The sequence below is a fragment of the Mustela lutreola genome, chromosome 3 (genome assembly GCF_030435805.1).
Source record: "Mustela lutreola isolate mMusLut2 chromosome 3, mMusLut2.pri, whole genome shotgun sequence".
In the NCBI taxonomy this organism is placed as follows: domain Eukaryota; kingdom Metazoa; phylum Chordata; class Mammalia; order Carnivora; family Mustelidae; genus Mustela; species Mustela lutreola.
This window is the reverse complement of record NC_081292.1, coordinates 59413574-59433266: the sequence shown is the minus strand read 5'-3', so window position 1 is coordinate 59433266 and position 19693 is coordinate 59413574. Positions and strand designations below refer to the sequence as shown.

Sequence of the window (19693 nt, the reverse complement as noted above, 5' to 3'; positions counted from 1 at the left end):
CTTCTGTGTTTCGCAGCAAGGCTATTTTAACTCGTCATCGTTTATAAGAGATGTTATCATTTATTATTTTGCATGACTCCCTGAGAATATCTTCTAATGAAAACTCATGGGTCCTTATTCTATCCCCCCCCCCCCCCCCCCAAGAACTTCCGTTCTGCAAAGGGCACAAATCAACCAAGAAGAAATTGCTGCTTTTATACCTCAGCAACTTCTACTCCACCCCCGCCAAACCATTATTTATTATTAACTTAGTATTCAGGAACTCTTTTTAGATGGTTTCCTCTAAAAAAAGTGCATTTGCCCCTCCTATGTGACTTCCGTGCATCTGTGGCTTTCTGGCGCGAGGACACCCCCGCATCTTTGCAGACACTGCCCTGCAGCTTTCTGGCGGTGGACCTGCAGCTTTCTGGCGGTGGAAACTACATTTCCCAGAGGTCTATTCGTCCGCGCGAAAATCTCTTTCCCGGCTCCTGGAGGCAAAGCGGAAAAAACTAAGGACGCTTCGCGCGGCAGTGTGGGTGGGAGAAATAAAGGGCTGAACAGACGAGGCCCTGCAGCGCTCGCGTACCCCAAAATGGCTCGCAGGCAGGAGGAGCAGAGAGGGGGCGCGCCCTTGATGGCGGAAGGCAAGTCGGACGCGGAGGTTAGGCTCATTCTGTACCACTGGACACATTCTTTCAGCTCTCAAAAGGTAAAGGCCTCTGTTGGGGCGGGCGGCGCGGATCGGGTTTCAGCACCGGGACAGCTCCCTCAGGGCTCTCCTGGGTCCTCCCGCGGGTCTAGAACCGGGCCTCCAAAGCCCTAAATACGGCGGGCGCTCCCTGGAGGTCTGGGATGCGCCTTGTAGGGGAGCACAGAGAATTAGTCCGAAATGGAAAGGCTATGACTCAGGCTTTACCACTCATGATATGCGACAAAAAAGCATCACTTTAGGTATTAGGGCCGGAGGCCTTGTCCCCTGGGCCTTGAAGAGTGAGGCAGAGGGAAGCGCTTTCACGGAACCGCATAATCTACAGTTCCTTCTTTTTCTTGTACGCATTCGTCCTCTTCAACAAGGCCTAGCACATCTCTATATCAGATTCTTGTCTGGGGAGGACACATACTGAGGTTTAGATGGAAAGAAAGTAGTGATGATAGAGAGTCACTGTGGAACAAATTTAGCCAGAATTTTTTACAATTTTTTTTTTTTTTTTTGGTCCTTTCTAGTTTATATGATTAAAATGCTAGAATGTATCTCACTTGTTAATTCCTAGAGTAGGAATAGTTAAAAAGAGTGTTGATGATAATAATTCAGGGGAGCCCAGAAAGGCTGCTTAACGGTATCCAGAGATGTCATTTACCTGAAAGCCTACATGTGTTGTAACCAGTGTGAACTCTTTCAGGTGCGCTTGGTAATTGCTGAAAAGGCATTGAAGTGCGAGGAACATGATGTAAGTCTGCCCTTGAGTGAGCACAATGAGCCTTGGTTTATGCGTTTGAACTCAACTGGAGAAGTGCCTGTCCTTATCCACGGGGAAAACATTATTTGTGAGGCCACTCAGATCATTGATTATCTTGAACAGACTTTCCTGGATGGTAATGTTAAGGCTATTTGTGATTTTTTGGATTTACTTTCAACACAAATATATGTCTCCTTCCCTCCCTTCTTCCTCTTCTTTCCCTCCCTTTCTCCATCCTCCATCCCTTCCCCACTTCCTTCCTTCTTTTTCCTTTTGGTTTCATGATGGTGGTTTCATGCTAAAAACCTTTTCCATTTCCATAAGCACGCAAATATAAAATAGGTTGATACCACAAATTTTGTGTAAGCAAATTCTAACGTTGGGATATTCCTTTTAATTCAGAGGTTTTCCTCTGCAGGTGTGTGGTTTGTTGTGGTGAATCGTTAGCCTTGAAAATTCCTAACAATTTAAAATGTACGTGATGAAAATCAGTTTTTTCTAGTCTGCCAAATAGTTCCGTCTTAAAAAGAATAAGAGGGAAAAAGAGGAGTAAAACTTAGGAAGGAAGAATAGAATGTTGGTATATTTAGAGATCTTTTTCCTCTATAGCGTTAATTTTATATCTTTTGTAAAGAATTAAAGCACTTATATTTGTATGGTGCTTTTAAGTTATTTTTTGACATTTATTGATAGCCTGATTTATGTTAGGCATTTTATAATTTCTATAATTTCTATCCCAGAAGCCATCTGGGACAGGCATGGTAGACCAGTTATTCCCATTGTACCTGATGAACGAGAAACGGGTTGCCTAAGGTAATACAGCTATTTTGTGGCAAAATAGGGCTAGAATGGAAGTCTTTCAAACCCATATCTTCATATTTATACTGGCTGTCTCCCATAGTCATTGCTACCTATATATTATCTCGCTTGCCCCTAACGACAATCCTTTGAGGTGAACTATAGCTTCACTATTTGCCCAAGATTATACAGTTGATCACTGCGTAATTGAGAGAACAAAAGGCTCCTTTCAGCTGAGTACTCTTCTGAAATAAAAGCTGCATGAGATCCAGTTACTTTTTATCTGCCACTAGTTATGCTGGTGTTAATTGGGCAGGATAAAAACCAGAATATAACCCCAAATTACTAGGCCAAAAAATGTCTGAGGTACTTAAAAAAAATTGGGACCTAAATGTGTGTGGAGGGAACCCCAGGGAATTAGACTGGCACTACAGCTGCCCCTATTCTTATTCCAAGTGTTTGGTTATTTAGGATTATGATTGGAGATTTAGAGGTGGAGACGTTGAGCTAAACCAGAGTTTAATGAACTGTTTTCTCTTTTATGATTACTTGCTATTCTTTATGTCTATATGCTGGGGACTGTACTGAAAATGGTGGTTAATTGATTTAAGAAAATTTTTCTCAATATTGAGCTTTTTGGAAATGGACAAGTCTGTTAAATAATTTGTATTTCTTGGGAAAAGTGGTTAAAATATAAATAAAACAAAATCACTGTATAAGAATTCCATTTTAAATAAAAATCTTAAAAAGATACAGTAAATGGAAAATCATATTAAAATATTTTGTTGGCATGCCTTGAACCACCACCACTACTACTACTGCTACTACTGCCACTACTGCCATTCTCTTCCTCTTCTAGCACTGTTTGTCCTTTAAGATATTCAGTAATATAAAATATGTTACTTTGCAATATAGTAATGTTAATGATTATTAGGTTTTCTTAAAGTTTTCCTTAGGTTTTTTCTTTTGCTTTGATCATATAAAAAAAACTAAGATACATTCTGAGTCCTACTCAAAGAAGGGAAATGTTAAGTTCTTCTTAGTACTTATGGAATCAGAGGAGAAGGCACTGGGGCTAAATGTGAAATGAAAATATGGAAACTAAGGACTTTAATTCTGGCTGTACCAATAGGATCAGTAAACAATCAAGAATCCCAGCTCTTTATCTAAAGCTATTGCTAACTTGTTACATATCGTTGGTGACTTTACTTTTCTGTCTATTGGATTAAGTGATACAGTTTTATCAATTGCAGAGGTAAAGGAAGTCCAATCAATTCTTAGTTCATTCTTTTCTCTTTCTCAGGAGAGTTGTCACTCCATTGGAAGGGGTTAAAAGAGGATTAAAGGAAGCAAAACCTGTGGTAGATAGGAAGACAGCAAGAAAACAGTTACATAAAAGCTAGTCTAGTCTATAGGGAAAGTTTATCCCAATGTATTAAAATAAAATAAAAAATAAACATGCATGCATTTTCACTATTACCATTAAGATAATTTATATGTCATTAAGAACCCATGGAGATTAGGAAAAGAGCCAGATAAGATGGATGTTATCCCAGGGGCGACTGGGTGGCTCAGTGGGTTAAAGTCTCTGCTTTCGGCTCGGGTCATGATCCCAGGGTCCTGGGATTGAGCCCCGCATCTGGCTCTCTGCTCGGCAGGGAGCCTGCTTCCCTTCCTCTCTCTCTGCCTGCTTGTGATCTCTGTCAAATAAATAAATAAAAATCTTAAAAAAAAGATGGATCTTATCCCAATTGTCAGGGATGGGAAAAGGTAAATTCTACCAATCATTGCTACTCAAAGTGTGTTGCATTGACTAGCAGCATTGGTATCACCTCGGAGCTTGTTAGAAATGCAGATCTCTTGAATCAGAACCTGCATTTTAACAAGATCCCGAAGTGATTCATATATACATTAAAATTTGAGAAGCACTTCCTGTGTGTTAAGTAATCACTTAAACTTTACATAGCACTATAAATTAGTTATATGCATACACACGTACATATATATAACTTTAGAGTATCTCAGTTAAAAGGAACCAGCTTAAGTTTTACATTATGGAAGAATGGCTTTAACACTTAAGAAAAATGAATCTATTGTATACTGGGCATGGTTCTGGATATAAGGTATCTTAAGTAGAACATCTGAGACTACTTCATAAGGTACCCTTGTGGAATAAAGGAGCAAATATGGCTAGATAAAAGTAATGCACATTTTCAGATGAACAAACCACCATATTAAAGAATATTCACTTATAAATGTCTTAAATAAGGATGCACATTTAGCTAAAGACTTATCCTTTATAATTTTGTTACATTTATTTCAATTACTTGTAAACTACTGTTAAGTACCATAAGGTCAGAGAGAGTGTCTGTCTTATTAACAGTCATATCCCCAGTGCTTCCTATGGTGAATGTTCTTTAATAGGAGCTCAATAAACACTTTTGAATAATTAAAAAAAATGAATGAACTTTTGAAGATAGATATCAGCCTAGACAGGGATCTCTACTGGTGTTCTTACAGGTTTCTGTTCTCTGACTTGAGCCTAATGACTTAAATAAAGACATTGTGGAGATACTGTTACATTTGTGGATGACAAAAGCTGGGATAGTTAAGATGATGAGGGATTTGTGAAGTGCTTGTCATGGGACAATGAAATGAAAAAAAAAATGAAGATAAAGTTTAACAAGGCTAAATGTAGTATAAGAATTTAAAAAAAAAATCAGTTGCGTTAAGCAAGGTTGGGAGACCTGGCTTGCTAAAAAGTTATTGATTAAAGCTAATGATAAAAGGCTGGGATGATCTCAAGTCGTTTTGGTTCTATCTAAAACATGGCAAATTGTGAACTGGTCAGAACATGCAACATTTTGTTCAATTATGTGTGGAACTTTGAGGAACATTTACAACTTAGAATACTAAGTGAATGGATTTCATGAGACGTATAGTTGCTCATGGTTATAATAGGAAACTTAAAGTATATTTATTCATGTAAAAAATAGAGTGTAGTCAACTGGTATCTCCTTTGCTGTTATTTGCCATCCCTTATTAGTTTACCAGCTGGGGATTATATTAAAAATGATATATTTTGCTGACCTGTAGATACTTCTCAATATTTGTGTGTAATCAATATTTATATTCTTATGCTTTTGGGATAAGTCCATTAAATAATTGGTAGTTTGTGGGGAGAAATTTGGTAGCCAAGGCAATCCTTTTCAAGTTTTAGCTTTATAAAAGTTAGTATCTAAACTGAATGATGGCTATGATTTTTTTAAAGTTTTATTTTTATTTAAGTAGTTTTTAAAGTAGTTTATTTATTTATTTAAGTAGTTATTTAAATAAGTTTTTGATTTTTTTTTAAGTTTTACTTTTATTTAAGTAGTTGCTGCACCCAATGTGGAGATTGAACCCATGATCCTGAGATCAAGAGTCACGTGCTGCTTTGACAGAACCAGGCAGGCACTCCTTGATTTTTTTTTTCTTTTTTGAAAGTAATAGTGATGTAGACATCAGTGGTGATATTCCTGAAGTCAGAATTTGGGTCAAAAGAAGAATTTAGAAGTACTGAATTATGGCTGCTCAATCAAGGCTGGCAAACAACAATCTCTTTATTCATTCTTTTAATAGCTATTTTTTGGATGTTAATTGGCACAAGGACCAGAGATATTCAAAGATCCCTAATAATTAGAAACTTACTAATCTTCAAAGATAGTTTCATTCTGTAAACTTGATAATAATACCAAATCTGTCTTTATGGGCTATTATTACTACTCAGTTTTACAGATTCCTTTTCACATATGTGACACCCTTTTCTCTTCAGGCTTGCAATGAAGAGTAGATTTAGTAACACATGCAATTGATTAAATTAGATGAGGTGTGATACTAAGCAAACTAGGGAAACTTGGAAACAGTGGATGTAACAAGTGAATATATTTGCTAATATAGATTTTAAAACCTAGATGTTTCTTATACTATTCATAATCTCTCTCAGTGAATTTAATTTGGACACTAAGTAATAAAAAAAAAGTGGGTCTGAAATGACTACAAAATATTAGAACACTACTACTTACTACTGCTGGTAATCTGGAATCGAGGCTGTCATATGGTGAATACGGAGTTTTGGTAATTTAGTATATAAGAGTTCCCTGAAGATCATGTCTCATGTCTTCGGTTTATATATACCTCATTTATTCTTAGGAAATAGAACTTGGTTTGGAAATAAAGTACTCTGGTGTGATGTTAAGGTAGTGTATATAAGTCTCATTAGGAAATATATTTTTTGGATAAGATTTTTTTCAATATCTATTGAAAATCAACTCATTTTAAAAATAATTCGGAAGTCACTGTTACATTAAAAATGCAATTATTTAGACAAGAACTTCCAATTATTCAAATTTTTGTCTATTAATAGAGCCTATCATATATAGTTGAGTAACTTTATATGCCTTTTAGCACATCTACTAAAACTGTAGATTAGCACAAAGGTTCTAATTAAGTGTGGAGAAAATATGGTATGTGATAAGAAAAAGAGAATGAGCCTTTAAAACTCATGATTGTGCCAATAAAGTGGCGTTAAAAAGTTACTTTTTTTTTTTACTCTTTGGTTTGTCCAATTTTAGTGGACAGGTCGGGGTGTCAAAATGCAAAGGTTCTAATTCCATATTATGTGTTAACAATAATTGGAACAAGCCATCTGATAAAGAAGTTTTGCTCCCCAATTACAAATGTTTCTGTTCAAAGTCTTAAATATAATACCACTTAAGGTATAAGATTCATTGAAAATAGTGCTATAAATTTGTCTTTCTCAGAAAACCATGGCTGCATATAATGAACTTCTATAATTTGACACTGTATTTTTTTTTTTTTATCTGTGTTTAGATTTGATCGTTCCAGTTCTATAGTTGTGACAGCTTTGAATTGTAGTCAATTGTAACTATAACTTTTATTTCAGGTCACAATTTATTTACCATTTTTATTATATTTTTTTAATAGCATGGTGTTTGATTGGTTGAAGGGTACAGTTTTATTCAACTACCTGTTGCATATTATCTAATATATCAATGTTATTACTAAATGACCTAAGTAAAATAAAAAATTTTTAAGGGGATAAAGGTAGGAATGATGTCTGTTTTCATTGAATTAATAATGATAAGGAAGAGATGAAAATTATTCAAATAGATGTGTGGAGGGGAGGGAGTCTTCCCTGAAAATAGGGTATAATTATGCCTTCTTTATCTGCCATCATTGAGGAACATGGGAAATCAGAGAAATCAATGTAGAAAGATAATGGAAGCTTATGCCTATAACCTCTTAAATTTTTTTAATTTTTTTGCACTTGGAGAAACTGAATGTGATTTTTTTTTTTTTTTTTAATGGTTCAAGGCCATTGCTATTCTACTGAGCAATGCAGAGACTTGAGACTGTATGGAGGTGTTTGTCCCCGTGAAATATCTGCAGAATGCTTTTATTGTATCTTTTCTTTCTGGTTTTAAAAAACTTGTTTTCTCTCATTATCACATCTTTCTGTTTTATGTCTATCTGCACCTGCCTAAATTTAGGTGCGCTTCAAGTCCTGCCTTGTTCCCTACTCAGTTCTTCTAGGAAGTCTGGTCTCCTGCCAGTTTACTTATTTATTCTTCCAGCTTAGTCACTTATACTGGTTTCCAGTATAGCAACTCTATTCCCTAATGCTGGAAACTCTTTTCAATGCCTGCTTCTTAAAAGTCCTCTGATTTCGTGCCTTCCCCCTGTAAGCCTTCTATTGCTTTTTCACTCCTGACTGAGGTAGCATACTAAAATGGCTCTTTTTTTTTTTTTTAAAGTAATCTCTGCACCCAATGTGGGGCTCAAACCCATGACCCCAAGATCAAGAGCTGCATACTTGAATGCCAACCAGGTGCCCTTTTTTCTTTTCCTTTCTTTTTAAAAATTTTTTTTAATTTATTTTTATTTATCAGAGAGAGAGAAAGAGGGAGCACAAGCAGGGGGAGAGAGGCAGACAGAGGAGAAGCAGGCTCCCAGCTGAGCAAGGAGCCGAATGCAGGACTTGATCCCAGGACCCTGGAATCAGGACCAAAGGCAGATGCCCAGCTGAGGGAGCCATCCAGGCATCCCTCTTCTGTTTTCTTTCTCCTTTCCTCTTTCCTTTCTCCTCCCTTCCTCTCCCCTCCCCTCCCTCCCTTTCCTTTCCTTCCCTTTCCCTTGGCCCTTTCTATTCCATTCCATTCCATTCCATTCCATTCCATTCCATTCCATTCCATTCCATTCCATTCCATTCCTTTCCATTCCTTTCCTTCTTTCGTGCATGTGTTCTAACAAAAATGCTTTATGGAAAGACTGGGAAATAAAATAGAATGAGAGTGAGAGGGAAGGTCTGTATAAAATTCAAAGGAAAACCCAATGCCCTTTTGAAAAACTGTTTCCAGAGGCAGGGGACACTATTGTGCTCTGGTGTAGTGAATAATGACAGCACATTGCAGGTATTGCCATGGAGGTGGTAGACGAGAGACAGGCTGGATGAGAATTTGGGTTCAGTGGGTATCTTATGCTCTGTCTGGCAAGTGTTATAGTAGAGAGTTACATAGTAATAGTGTCCTGAGTAGAGCAAATTCTTTTTGTGGATTTGAACATTTATCTTCCTTTGAAGAATTTGGGCTTAGCCAGATGGAACTTCCACAGAAGCAATTGCCTGACAGTGTTTTTCCTGCTCTAATTCTCTTTCCCAGAAGGAAGTGGTATCCTCTTCTGAAGACAAGCCCCAGGCCTGGCACCAGAAAGTAGCCTGAGCCAGTGGCCATAAATTTAACTACTTGGAAGAATTTGAATATGCTGTACCATTTTTGGTTTTAACTTAAGGCTTTTGGACCCCCGGAGCAGTGGTTCTTAAACTTTTGGTTTCTGGGCCCCTTTATCATAAAGATTATTGAGAACACTGGAGAGCTTTGTGGGGTATAACTATTAATATTTGCCAAATTAGGAATTAAAATTGAGAAAAATTTAAAACACATGAATACACAAGCCCACATCTCATTAACTGTCAGAATGATAGAGCCATCACATGTCCTGTAGCCTCTGAAAAATTCTGCTGTATTCTTGAGGGAGAATAAGTGAAAAAGCAATTAACATTGTAGTATTACTATAAAAGTAGCTTTGACTCTGTGGACCCACTGAGAGTATCTAGAAAAAGCTCAGGATTCTTAGATAGCACTTAGAGAGCTGTTGCCCTTAGAGATCTATGAATAGAATTCAGGAAATTTGAGGTCCTAGAGGGGAAAAAATTATATCTTCACTAATTTCTAACAGAAACTTATCAATTCCTTTCATTTCCAATGAGGAGTGCCTGTGACTTTGTTACCAATAGAAATCACAGATATGTTCTTAGCATATCAGGTTATTGCAGTTATCTTAAAAATGACTTATGCTTACAGCTACTTCGAAATTATGGTAGTTATTAGACCTGCTGCTAGATCTTGTTAATGCATTAATAAAAGGCACCCATTTTAATATTTTATAATTTAAAATTTGATACATGTATTTCAGTCTATTCAGTTTCCGTTGCAATCCTATGTGTTGTATGTTTAAGAATATTATTTTGAGAAGAGGTCTGTGGCACACAAAAGGTTAAGAACTCTTCAGTGTTTCAAGGACTTTAGAAGGACTTCAGTCTGTTGTCCTTATGGACATGTCTACCAGGCATTGGTTGGGATTCTACTAATATATTGAGATCCTGAAAGATCTGCAAGGAAGTGTGCTGTAGTTGGGTAAATCCACTGTTGACAAGCAGTATGTGGCTGACACTTCATTCCTGGTTATTCCAAGGCATACTTCAGAATTGGACTCTCCAGTAGGGAATTAGAAATTTGCCCACAGGTTTGAGGAGTAATCCATCTTATTTTTTCTTAGAGTCAGAAATAGTCTGTTGGCTTAGAGAGATTGTTCCACTTGGATTATGGCATTACAAGATCTTGTCTGAAATGCTCGGCAACCAATTCTGAATTGTCAACACTTATGAATGAGTGTGGGATGCTCACAAATGTTTCAAAATTAAATAGCCCAAACTAAGAAATAAATGAATAAAATTGAGTCTGTTCTTTTCATTTGTTGGAATAAGCTCATTGGCATTTTTCAGGGGCAGTTGGAGAGTCAGAAGTAGGAAGTGTTTCTGAAGGGACATAGTCCTGATCTTTGGATCATGTAGTTCATCTTTATTCTTCTTGGATAGTCTCTGGAATGTAAATCCCTTGAAGATGATGTTATAAAGCAGGCCATGGTATTAAGAATCAATGGCTTTAGTTCTTAATCTGCTTTTAATTAGCTTTGTGATCTTGGGGAATTCTTCAGCCTTTATATCTCAGTGTCCTTGTTAACTGCTACAGAGCTCCTCCAGCTCAAATATTCTATGACAACTAGAAATTTGGGAATATACTAATTAATTGAAATTTATTGAACACCTGCTGTGAGCCAAATATTATATTAGGCATTGGGAACTCAACAGAGAACAGTGCATGGTCCCTACCCTCAAGTAGTCTAGGGTTTAACCAGCAAATTGAGGATTTATGTAGAACCCACTTTCTAGATATAAAATACTAGAAATTCATGGTGAATTCTGTGAAGACTTTCAGTGCACATTCACATAGCGTCAAAAGGGTCACTCTTGCTGTTAATTAGAACCTAGAAAGAGTGGTTTCTGATTATCTTTTCATAATGAGTTTTAATTCACCTACCCAATGTTTATCAATGGCCTAATATGTATGAGACATTATGAGAGACTGTGAATCACAGACTCCCTGCCCTGAAGAAGCTCATAGGGCAAAAAGATACAGACAACTAATTAAGGTGATAAGGTTCTGATGGTATATCTACAAAGGTATTTTCCATGTACAGAGGAAGGCACACCTGACCCAATCAGATATTGGTAGTTGTAGGAGGTTAGGGAATGTCCCATAGAGGCATTAACATAACTAGCTCGGCCTTGTGGGTGGAGTAGCAATTTGTAAAGTAGAGAAGTGAGAGAATTGCAGTGTGGTCATTGTTTGGGGTCTAGTCTGGTACATCAGTCCATTTCCAATTTTGAATGTCTGGGCTGGGGAGATATCATCTTTTAAATGCCTTGATGTAACATTGAAAACACTGCTAAAGGGGTTTGGGTTTGTTATTTTGCTTTTGGAAGTAACCTCTGATTTGTAACTTTTTCTTTAATGTTTGTGTATATGTTTTTAGAAAAAACACCCAGGTTAATGCCTGATAAAGGAAGCATGTATTACCCACGGGTACAACATTATCGAGAACTGCTTGACTCATTGCCAATGGATGCTTATACCCACGGCTGCATTTTACATCCTGAGCTAACTGTGGACTCCATGATCCCAGCTTATGCAACCACACGGATTCGCAGTATGTAACAATCTTAAAGGCTTGGAATTTTGTTTCAAAGTTCTTCTAATTCATTTTTGAGACCGGGCATATCTCATGAAGACTTGGGGACAGGGTTGTTGAGTTTGCTTCATGGATATTCATGTTATAGATCGATCCATGCACCAGTCAGATTAATCTGTGCTTCCACTTTTCAGCTGGACATTTATGGTCTATTGGAGCTCTTAGCCTTGAGGGCCAAGCTTGGGTAAAATTCAGAAGAGTAGCCTGTGGAAAAGTAAAGAACATAACATGTTTTTGTAGAAGATGGACTAAGAATCATGAAATCTGGAATCTGATGGTGATTATGGGCAACTGAGTTCACATTTCTGGTCCTTAATTTTTGTTTCATTATGTGAGGGAGCTGGACTACAGGCTGTCTAACCATTAGCCTACCTCTAAATTGAGTGATTTGAGATTTTTTAAGATTGAGTTGTGATATCCATCTCTCCTCTTTGCTGAGTATGGTCAGTGCATGGGATGTGGAAGACAAACTGTGCTCTCTGGCACATGTGATTGGAATAGGACAGTAAGGGAAGGTGGCCATGGTTAGACTCTGGGGATGTTTGACTAGGAACACTCAAACCCAGATCTTCTGATTCTAGAAACTACATTTTTTCCATTACATCATATCTCATCTTTCTAATTCTCTGACTTATGTTATTTTTCTTTCCTGTAGATACTTCTTCTCTCCTCTCCTATCCCCTCCTTCCTTCTCCTTTTTCTGCTTTATCTTCTTGGTCCTCCTCCTTCTCTGCATAAATACTCATATGGTTTGAAACAGGTGGTCTGAATATAATTCTGTCACCTGGAGTGAATTTTTTTTTTTTTTTAATAAGGCTTTTTCCCTTGTCTCATATAGAAGAAGTCCACTAACAAAAACTTGAAAGGTACTGAAAGTTAGAACAACCACTGTGCGTTGAGCACTTCTGATCTGCTGAGCTTCCCTCTAAGGGCTTTCCTGGGTGCCTCACATTTAATCCTTAGCCTATGTAGCCGATACTCTGATAGTTCCATTTTGAATCTGAGGCACAGAGAGGTTAAGTCTAAGGCAGAGTCAGGGCATGAACCCCAGAGCTCATGCTCTTACCATGAAGTTTCCTAGCTTCTCCTTTTTTCTTGTATAGAAGGGAGGAAATAATTTCCTATTTCACAAATGATTTTATTATCAGGCCAAATTGGTAACACAGAATCGGAACTGAAAAAGCTTGCTGAAGAAAATCCAGATTTACAAGAGGCATACATCGCAAAACAGAAGCGACTTAAAGTAAGTAAACCAGGCTGTCCTCAATTAACATCCACTTTTTGTATTAAATATTCTACTTTTTGTAAAGTCTCACTATTTCTAGAACATCTCCTCTTAAATATTTGCAAATCACCAGTGTATGTTACCTTTGGCTTACACTCTGCTTTTAGAAAGAATTTTTCTTAATTAGATTTATTCAAACCTAATGACAGTTGCTTAAAAGGCAGGTATTTCTCATGCTGATTGTCAAGGAAAGTCATAAAATGAAAAAGCAAGTTCATAATATATACTAGAACTCTGTCATTTCAGGTAGTCTCACTTTAAGGCTAGCTAGACCTTTAGGACTTTAATACCAATATGGCAATTGGCAAGTTTTTTCTTCTATTAGACTCCCCTCCTTTCTCTCATTTTTTTCCTCTTACCATTCACCCATTTCCTCCACCTCCAACCACCAATCTGTTCTTGTCTATGAGCTTAGTTTTTGTTTTGTTGTTGTTTTTAAGAGTCCACGTGTAAGAGAGATCCTGTAGGATATATCGTTGTCTGACCCATTTCACTTAGCATCATTCCCTCAAGGTCTATGTATGTTGGTGCAAATGGTAAAACTTCATTATTTTTTATGGCTGGATAATAGTCCATTGGGTATATATACCAAATCTCTTCATTCATCTATCACTGGACTCTTAGGTTGTTTCTTGGATATTGTAAATGAAACTGCAATGAACATGGGAGTGCATGTATCTTTTTGAGTTAGTGTTTTCGTTTTCTTTGGATAAATACCCAGACGTGGAATTGCTGGATCACATGGTGGTTCTATTTGTAATTTTTTTGAGGAACTTCTGTATTGTTTTCCATAGTCACTTCACCAGTCTACATACCTATCAGTAGTGCATGATTATTTCCTTTTCTCCACATCTTTGCCAGTACTTATTTCATGCCTTTTTGATAACAGCCATTCTAATGGCTGTGAGGTGGTATCTCACTGTGGTTTTGACTTGCATTTCCTTGATGATGAATGATGGTGAGCATCCTTTTATGTACCTGTTGGCCATTTATATGTCTTCTTTATGTCTTCAGTTCAGATCCTCTGCACATATTAAAATCAGATTATTTTTTGCTATTGTGTTGTAGGAATTCTTTATATATTTTGGATGTTAGCCCCTTATCAGATACACAATTTGCAAATATTTTCTCCGATTTAATAGGCTGCCTTTTCATTTTGTTTTTGGTTTCCTCTGTTGTGCAGAAACTTTTTAGTTTGACATAGTCCTGCTTGTTTATTTTTGTTTTTGTTTTTCGTGTCAGATTCAAAATATTATTCCCAAGACTTATGTCATGAAGCTTACCATTTCTGTTTTCTTTTAGGGGCTTTATGGTTTTAGGTCTTATGTTCCGGTCTTTAATCCATTTTGAGTTAATTCACTCTGACTTGCCTGTCCCCTAAGGAGCAGGGCTTTGCTTCATCTGTTAAGAGTCAGCCTATCTCTTTCTGGTGCTTCTTTCCTCAGGGCCTAAGAACTCATGCAAGCTTCTGCCATATTAAAAATGTAGCAAACACTAACACTCCCCACCTTCTTCAACTTCCCATTTTCTTTTATCTTATCTTAGCCTAAGTGTGCTGCTCAAAAGAAATGCCTGGACACTCAGGACTCCTTACTTTCCTCTTGGTCTTTAACTCACTGCATTCAGATTTCTCCCTCATTATTTAGTTTTTCATTCAGTTTTTCATTCTTCGAAAAACTGCTGAAGTTCCATTCATTCCTTGGGGGTTGAGAGGAGTCTCTTTGTGTCCCTTGTATTCTTGGCCATGTCTGGTCACCTGGTCCTACAGGAGTTCCCAGTAGACCAGTGGGTCTGGCCCATGGAGTGTTCTCACAGGCAGAGCATTTTCCCTCAGGTTTGCTTTGGCTTTAACATTATTCTGGATCTCCTCGTTGTCGTGGATTAATAATAGACTCCAGCTTTAGAAGAGTTTATGTCTGCTTTGCTCTGTATTGGTTGTTTTTTTGCAGGCATAAATAACCTATTTAGTTATTTTTGCTAATTAGTCAAAGCTGCTTGACCATGACAATGTCAAATATTTGAAGAAAATTCTTGATGAATTGGAGAAAGTCTTGGATCAGGTTGAAACTGAGTTGCAAAGAAGAAATGAAGAAACCCCAGGTAGGTTCTCATTTGTTTTTGTTTTTGTTTTTCTTTTTGCTGGATGCCAAGCATATTTATGGGAATAATACTCTTAGATTTTACAAAAAACATTCTGTAGTCTGTTTTTTTTTAAATTATTTTTATTCATGGGCAGTTTAAATTATCCTGACAATAATAATAATAGTAATACTGAACTCAGCAAAACCCAGATGTCTAATGATAACCAGTCTGTGTTTATGAGAAATGTGATTGGTAGAGGATTTTTCTGCACCATTTAAAGTTATGGTTGAGAGATTCCTACTTAGACCATTTGACATATTTTTTAATTACAGTAGTTCATTTGGTTGAATAACCAGAGTAATTGCTTGAAAGCTCCATCTAGTTTTTTCCCTAGGCAGGGAGAATACTTCCAATCTGAAGTATAAAATGGGGGCTGGCCTGTATAAATCGGCAGGCTGGCTGGTGAGCATCCCTGTATTGTACCTGTGAACCTAACTGCATGAACCTGCCATTGCCCAGGTGCATGCACATGGACCATTTGCGCTATTCTAATTGGTGACAAAGTTGAAGACCATGTTACATGAAGCTTGCTTCACTATAGGAACTTTCTTCTGCTTTACATAAGTAACTAGGAGCAACAATCACTGAGTGACATTTTAGGCCCAATTTTACAGATCTTCCTAAAGCTCACCTGCTGTTTTCCTAAGCCAGGGGGAATGATCCATTGAGTCCTTTGGTTTGGAGGCTCTCAGCTCCTTAGAATTCTTTTCAATATCAAAGATCAGCTCTGAGCTCAGATGGCTCCTGTTTCACTAAGGGATGTAGGTGGTTGACAGGTACCAAGAAATCTCTCTTAGCTTGGGATACACTGGCATGGACTTTGTCTTAGGTTAGAATTACTCACTGAGTAGGATTGTCAAGAGAATGTACCATGGCCTTCATCTTTTGCTGTACTCACACTTGCCCCCAAGACCGAGATGAAAGATGCCAGCTAATCTATGTGTATAGCTATTGCCCCTAATTCTCTGTGTCCATCTCTCTGATTAGAAGAGGGCCGCCAGCCTTGGCTCTGCGGAGAATCCTTCACCCTGGCAGACGTTTCTCTTGCTGTCACATTACATCGACTGAAGTTCCTGGGGTTTGCGAGGAGAAACTGGGGAAATGGAAAGCGACCAAACTTGGAAACCTATTACGAACGTGTCTTGAAGAGAAAAACATTTAACAAGGTTTTAGGACATGTCAACAATATATTAATCTCTGCAGTGCTGCCAACAGCATTCCGGGTGGCCAAGAAAAGGGCCCCCAAAGTTCTTGGCACTACCCTCGTGGTTGGTTTGCTTGCAGGAATGGGATATTTTGCTTTTATGCTTTTCAGAAAGAGACTTGGCAGCATGATATTAGCACTTAGACCCAGACCAAATTATTTCTAGGCTTGTAGAGATCTAGTGGTGGCGACTCATCCAACCATTCAACTAGACTCTTGTATACTCTTCCAGGCCCAGTGAAGAATGACCCCGGGCAATTAGTAAAAAGTATAATTTACTTTACTCTTTGGGTACTTTTGTGGAGAGAGGAGGTAATGAAAATGTTTTTGTGGGCTGGTAACTTTGAGATTACTTACTTGCAAATCTGAACTAATCCATCCTTAAAACATGTGCAAGGTCAAGATATGTAAATGCCGATAGAGAATTAACCTTTAACTCAGAATGCAAGTTCAAGTTCTGAATTATTTTTTGGGAGGAGGTTCTTACTAGGAGCAGACAGTAATAATCTGTGCTTGCCCATAGCTCTTCATCTGAGGTGATCTGGATGTTTTGAGTGTAGAGCAGTTAACAACATTTTCCACTGAAATTCAGAAATCATCTTTGTTTTACAGGCTGGGTTCAGACAGCAGCAGGGCACAACAGTGCTTCACATAATCACTGTTAGATTCAGGCAGAAATAAGAGAGACAAAGGGAACAGGGAGAGTGAAAAGAGGGAAAAGGAAGTCTTTATAGTGAAGAGCCATAAAGGGCAACCTCCAGGTGCCACCAGTGCCACTCAGTGCTGCCTGTCCCCTTAGTAAACATTAGACATTTTGTGGCCCCTGCCCACATATCCTCCTGTACTTAAGACCTTGGGAAGAGCACTAGGGAGTTACTGGTGGGAGTGGGCTGGAGAAAACTCTGGGCTTTACACTAACAGTAACTTCTCTGACCTTAGTATTAATTTTAAATGCATATGAATCACACTCATTGTTTTAATAAGATTAACTGCTTATATACTTGGGTATGAAATGACCACTAGAATGTGTCTGCCTAGCATTTACATGAAAATCTTAAGTGCTATAAAATGGTTTCTTTCTTTTTCTCATAGTTCCCCCAGTGGGATGATGCCTCTGAAATATCCCTCCTTTGGACTTTTGTGTCCAGTCCCTGGGGGTCTGGGCTTATACAGCCCTTTTTAGCACGCAAATGGAAGTCAGGTGAATGTCTCAGCTAATCACCAACATGGCATGTGGCTGGGTCGTGGATAGTTTAATGATCTGGAAGGATTAAATATGCCCATTCTGTGTTTGAAGAGGCTGGTGTGTTAAAAAAAACAACAACTGTGGTCTAGACCTTGCATCTGTTTATTGTCATTAACAAAGTCTTAAAAGTTTAAAGGGAAAGAGAAAGAGAAAGGTCTAGTCTTAGTCCATGGAAATTAATTTGGGGAAATGAAATAAGTTCATAGTGAAGTCCGCTTATATTCATTTATGTATGTTTAAGCATTTCGGGGGTACCTCAGTCCATCTGGAAGGGACAATCCCAGGGTGTCCCATGAACAACCATGGAATTGCATCATACACAGTTTGTGCTCAGGAAAAAATTTTCATGGTGACAGGAAGATACAGATTCCTTGGAGCTGGCCTGAAGGGAGTTGGGGGATAGTTTCAGATCTCTGGCTGGAAGCATGTATAGAGAATGATGAGCTAAGCTTCCAGCAAACAACAAAAGCTTTTTGGATTGCCTCAGATTGGCTATGCAAAACAGGCAAAGAATGTACCGACTTTTTCATGAAAGGAAACAGTCATACTTAGGAAATGACTTTTTGATGGTAAAATGAGTCTATAATTCTGTTTCATGAATCAGTTATTTTAGAGAGTCTTGAAATGGATATTCCTTGTTTACAAAAATTAATAACATCTCAGTGTAAACTCAATACAACAATAACTAACAGACTGGCAGCTTTTCTAATATCTTAATATTGGCCCTCAGTGCACTGTCATAGAGACTGGCTGGATTTGTTTATTGCTGGAACATTCCAGTTCATGTTCCTAAAAGAGCCACAAAACTGATTATTTAGTAGTTCCCCATGTTTCAGAGATCTTTATATAACCCTTTTAGAAGCAATAATTCAGACACAAAGAGAATGAAATTGGATTTTTATAAAAATCTACAAAGGATACTTACCTATGTAAAGGTAGATGATTAAGAACAAAGATTAGAAATCCAGTGCTGGCTTTTCTTAAATTTATTTTATTACTAAGTCAGAGAAAGTCCACTGGGAAGTGTAATTTTCTGATATAGTTTCATTGGAAATATTCTTGTGTTAATATTAAAGATGATGCATTCTAGTGATTTCACTTGTTTCGTGGATACCCTTGGTTTGGACTTATAAAATGTTTGGGGTCATAATGCCCACTAGATGTCGCTGTTCATACAGTAGTCTGAGATGGCATTTGGTTCAGCCAGCCTTCTAAAATGGCTCAAGTGAAGATAAACATTAATGACCTTAGTTTCTGAAATAAGGGCATCTTGATCTGATCATTCATCTGTAAAAAAGCTTGAGGCACATGTAGTATTGATTTCTAATGCTTGGGAAGGGATAACAATATTACACAATGTCAGGCTAAAGAGCTATACTGTTAGCAAAATAAGCACTTTTGTCTATTTTTTTTTCCACGATCATTGGTGACTGGCCAGTGTACTCCTCAGTTTCCAAAGTTTGTATAAATATCGAAATTATAAATATGCCTGAGGTACCAAATTTAGGTTGACTATGTACGTCTTAATATATAAATGCTATTTTATTGTTACTACAATTACATGCCTTTTGAATCAATTTCCCTTAATTGCACATAGTTGTAAATGTTTGCTTGATTTTTAGTGATTATTGATATTGACATTAGAGTTGTATATATTTTGGTGTTGTTGAATGTGATAGATCAAGATACTATTCTGCCTGTAAGATCAATAAAAGTAACTGGATAATCAATATGAACTCTACAAGTATTAATTTTATAGTATTTAAAAAGAAAACAGATTTCATTTAAAATCATAACATACTGTGGTAATTGGAAAGAATAAAATAAGCAGAAGTTAGATATTAAAGATATTTAGTTACAAGATGCTATATTTTCCTATAACAATTACTCGTGATTTATTTAAATACACATAATTTTATCATTAAAATAAGTAGTAGCTTAAAGAATAACATATTGCTGTGGGGTCCCTGGGTGGACAGTTGGTTAAATATTCAGCTCTTGATTTTTGGCTCAGGTCATGGTCATCAAGATCTCAGGGTTATGAGATTAAACCCCTTGTGGGGCTCTGCACTCAGCACAGAGTCTGCTTGAGTTTCTCTCTCTCTCTCCCTTTTCCTCTCCCCACTGAACTCTCTCTCTCTCTCTTTCCC

General features: G+C 37.5%; 1 protein-coding gene across 2 annotated transcripts; it reads left to right on the top strand.

Annotated features, from left to right (window-relative positions):
• The first annotated feature begins 384 nt into the window (after window positions 1-384).
• GDAP1 (ganglioside induced differentiation associated protein 1) lies at window positions 385-19279 on the top strand. 2 transcript variants are annotated; one of them, XM_059166189.1, is made up of 6 exons: window positions 385-691; window positions 1383-1575; window positions 11451-11624; window positions 12815-12909; window positions 14937-15051; window positions 16081-19279. In XM_059166189.1, exons 1-6 carry the CDS (start codon window positions 575-577, stop codon window positions 16461-16463), a joined length of 1077 nt encoding a protein of 358 aa, XP_059022172.1. In that variant the 5' UTR covers window positions 385-574; the 3' UTR covers window positions 16464-19279. The 2 variants fall into 2 exon arrangements, with proteins under 2 accessions (XP_059022172.1, XP_059022174.1); XM_059166191.1 differs by having other exon boundaries at window positions 627-691; window positions 1383-1430.
• Window positions 19280-19693: the final 414 nt, after the last annotated feature.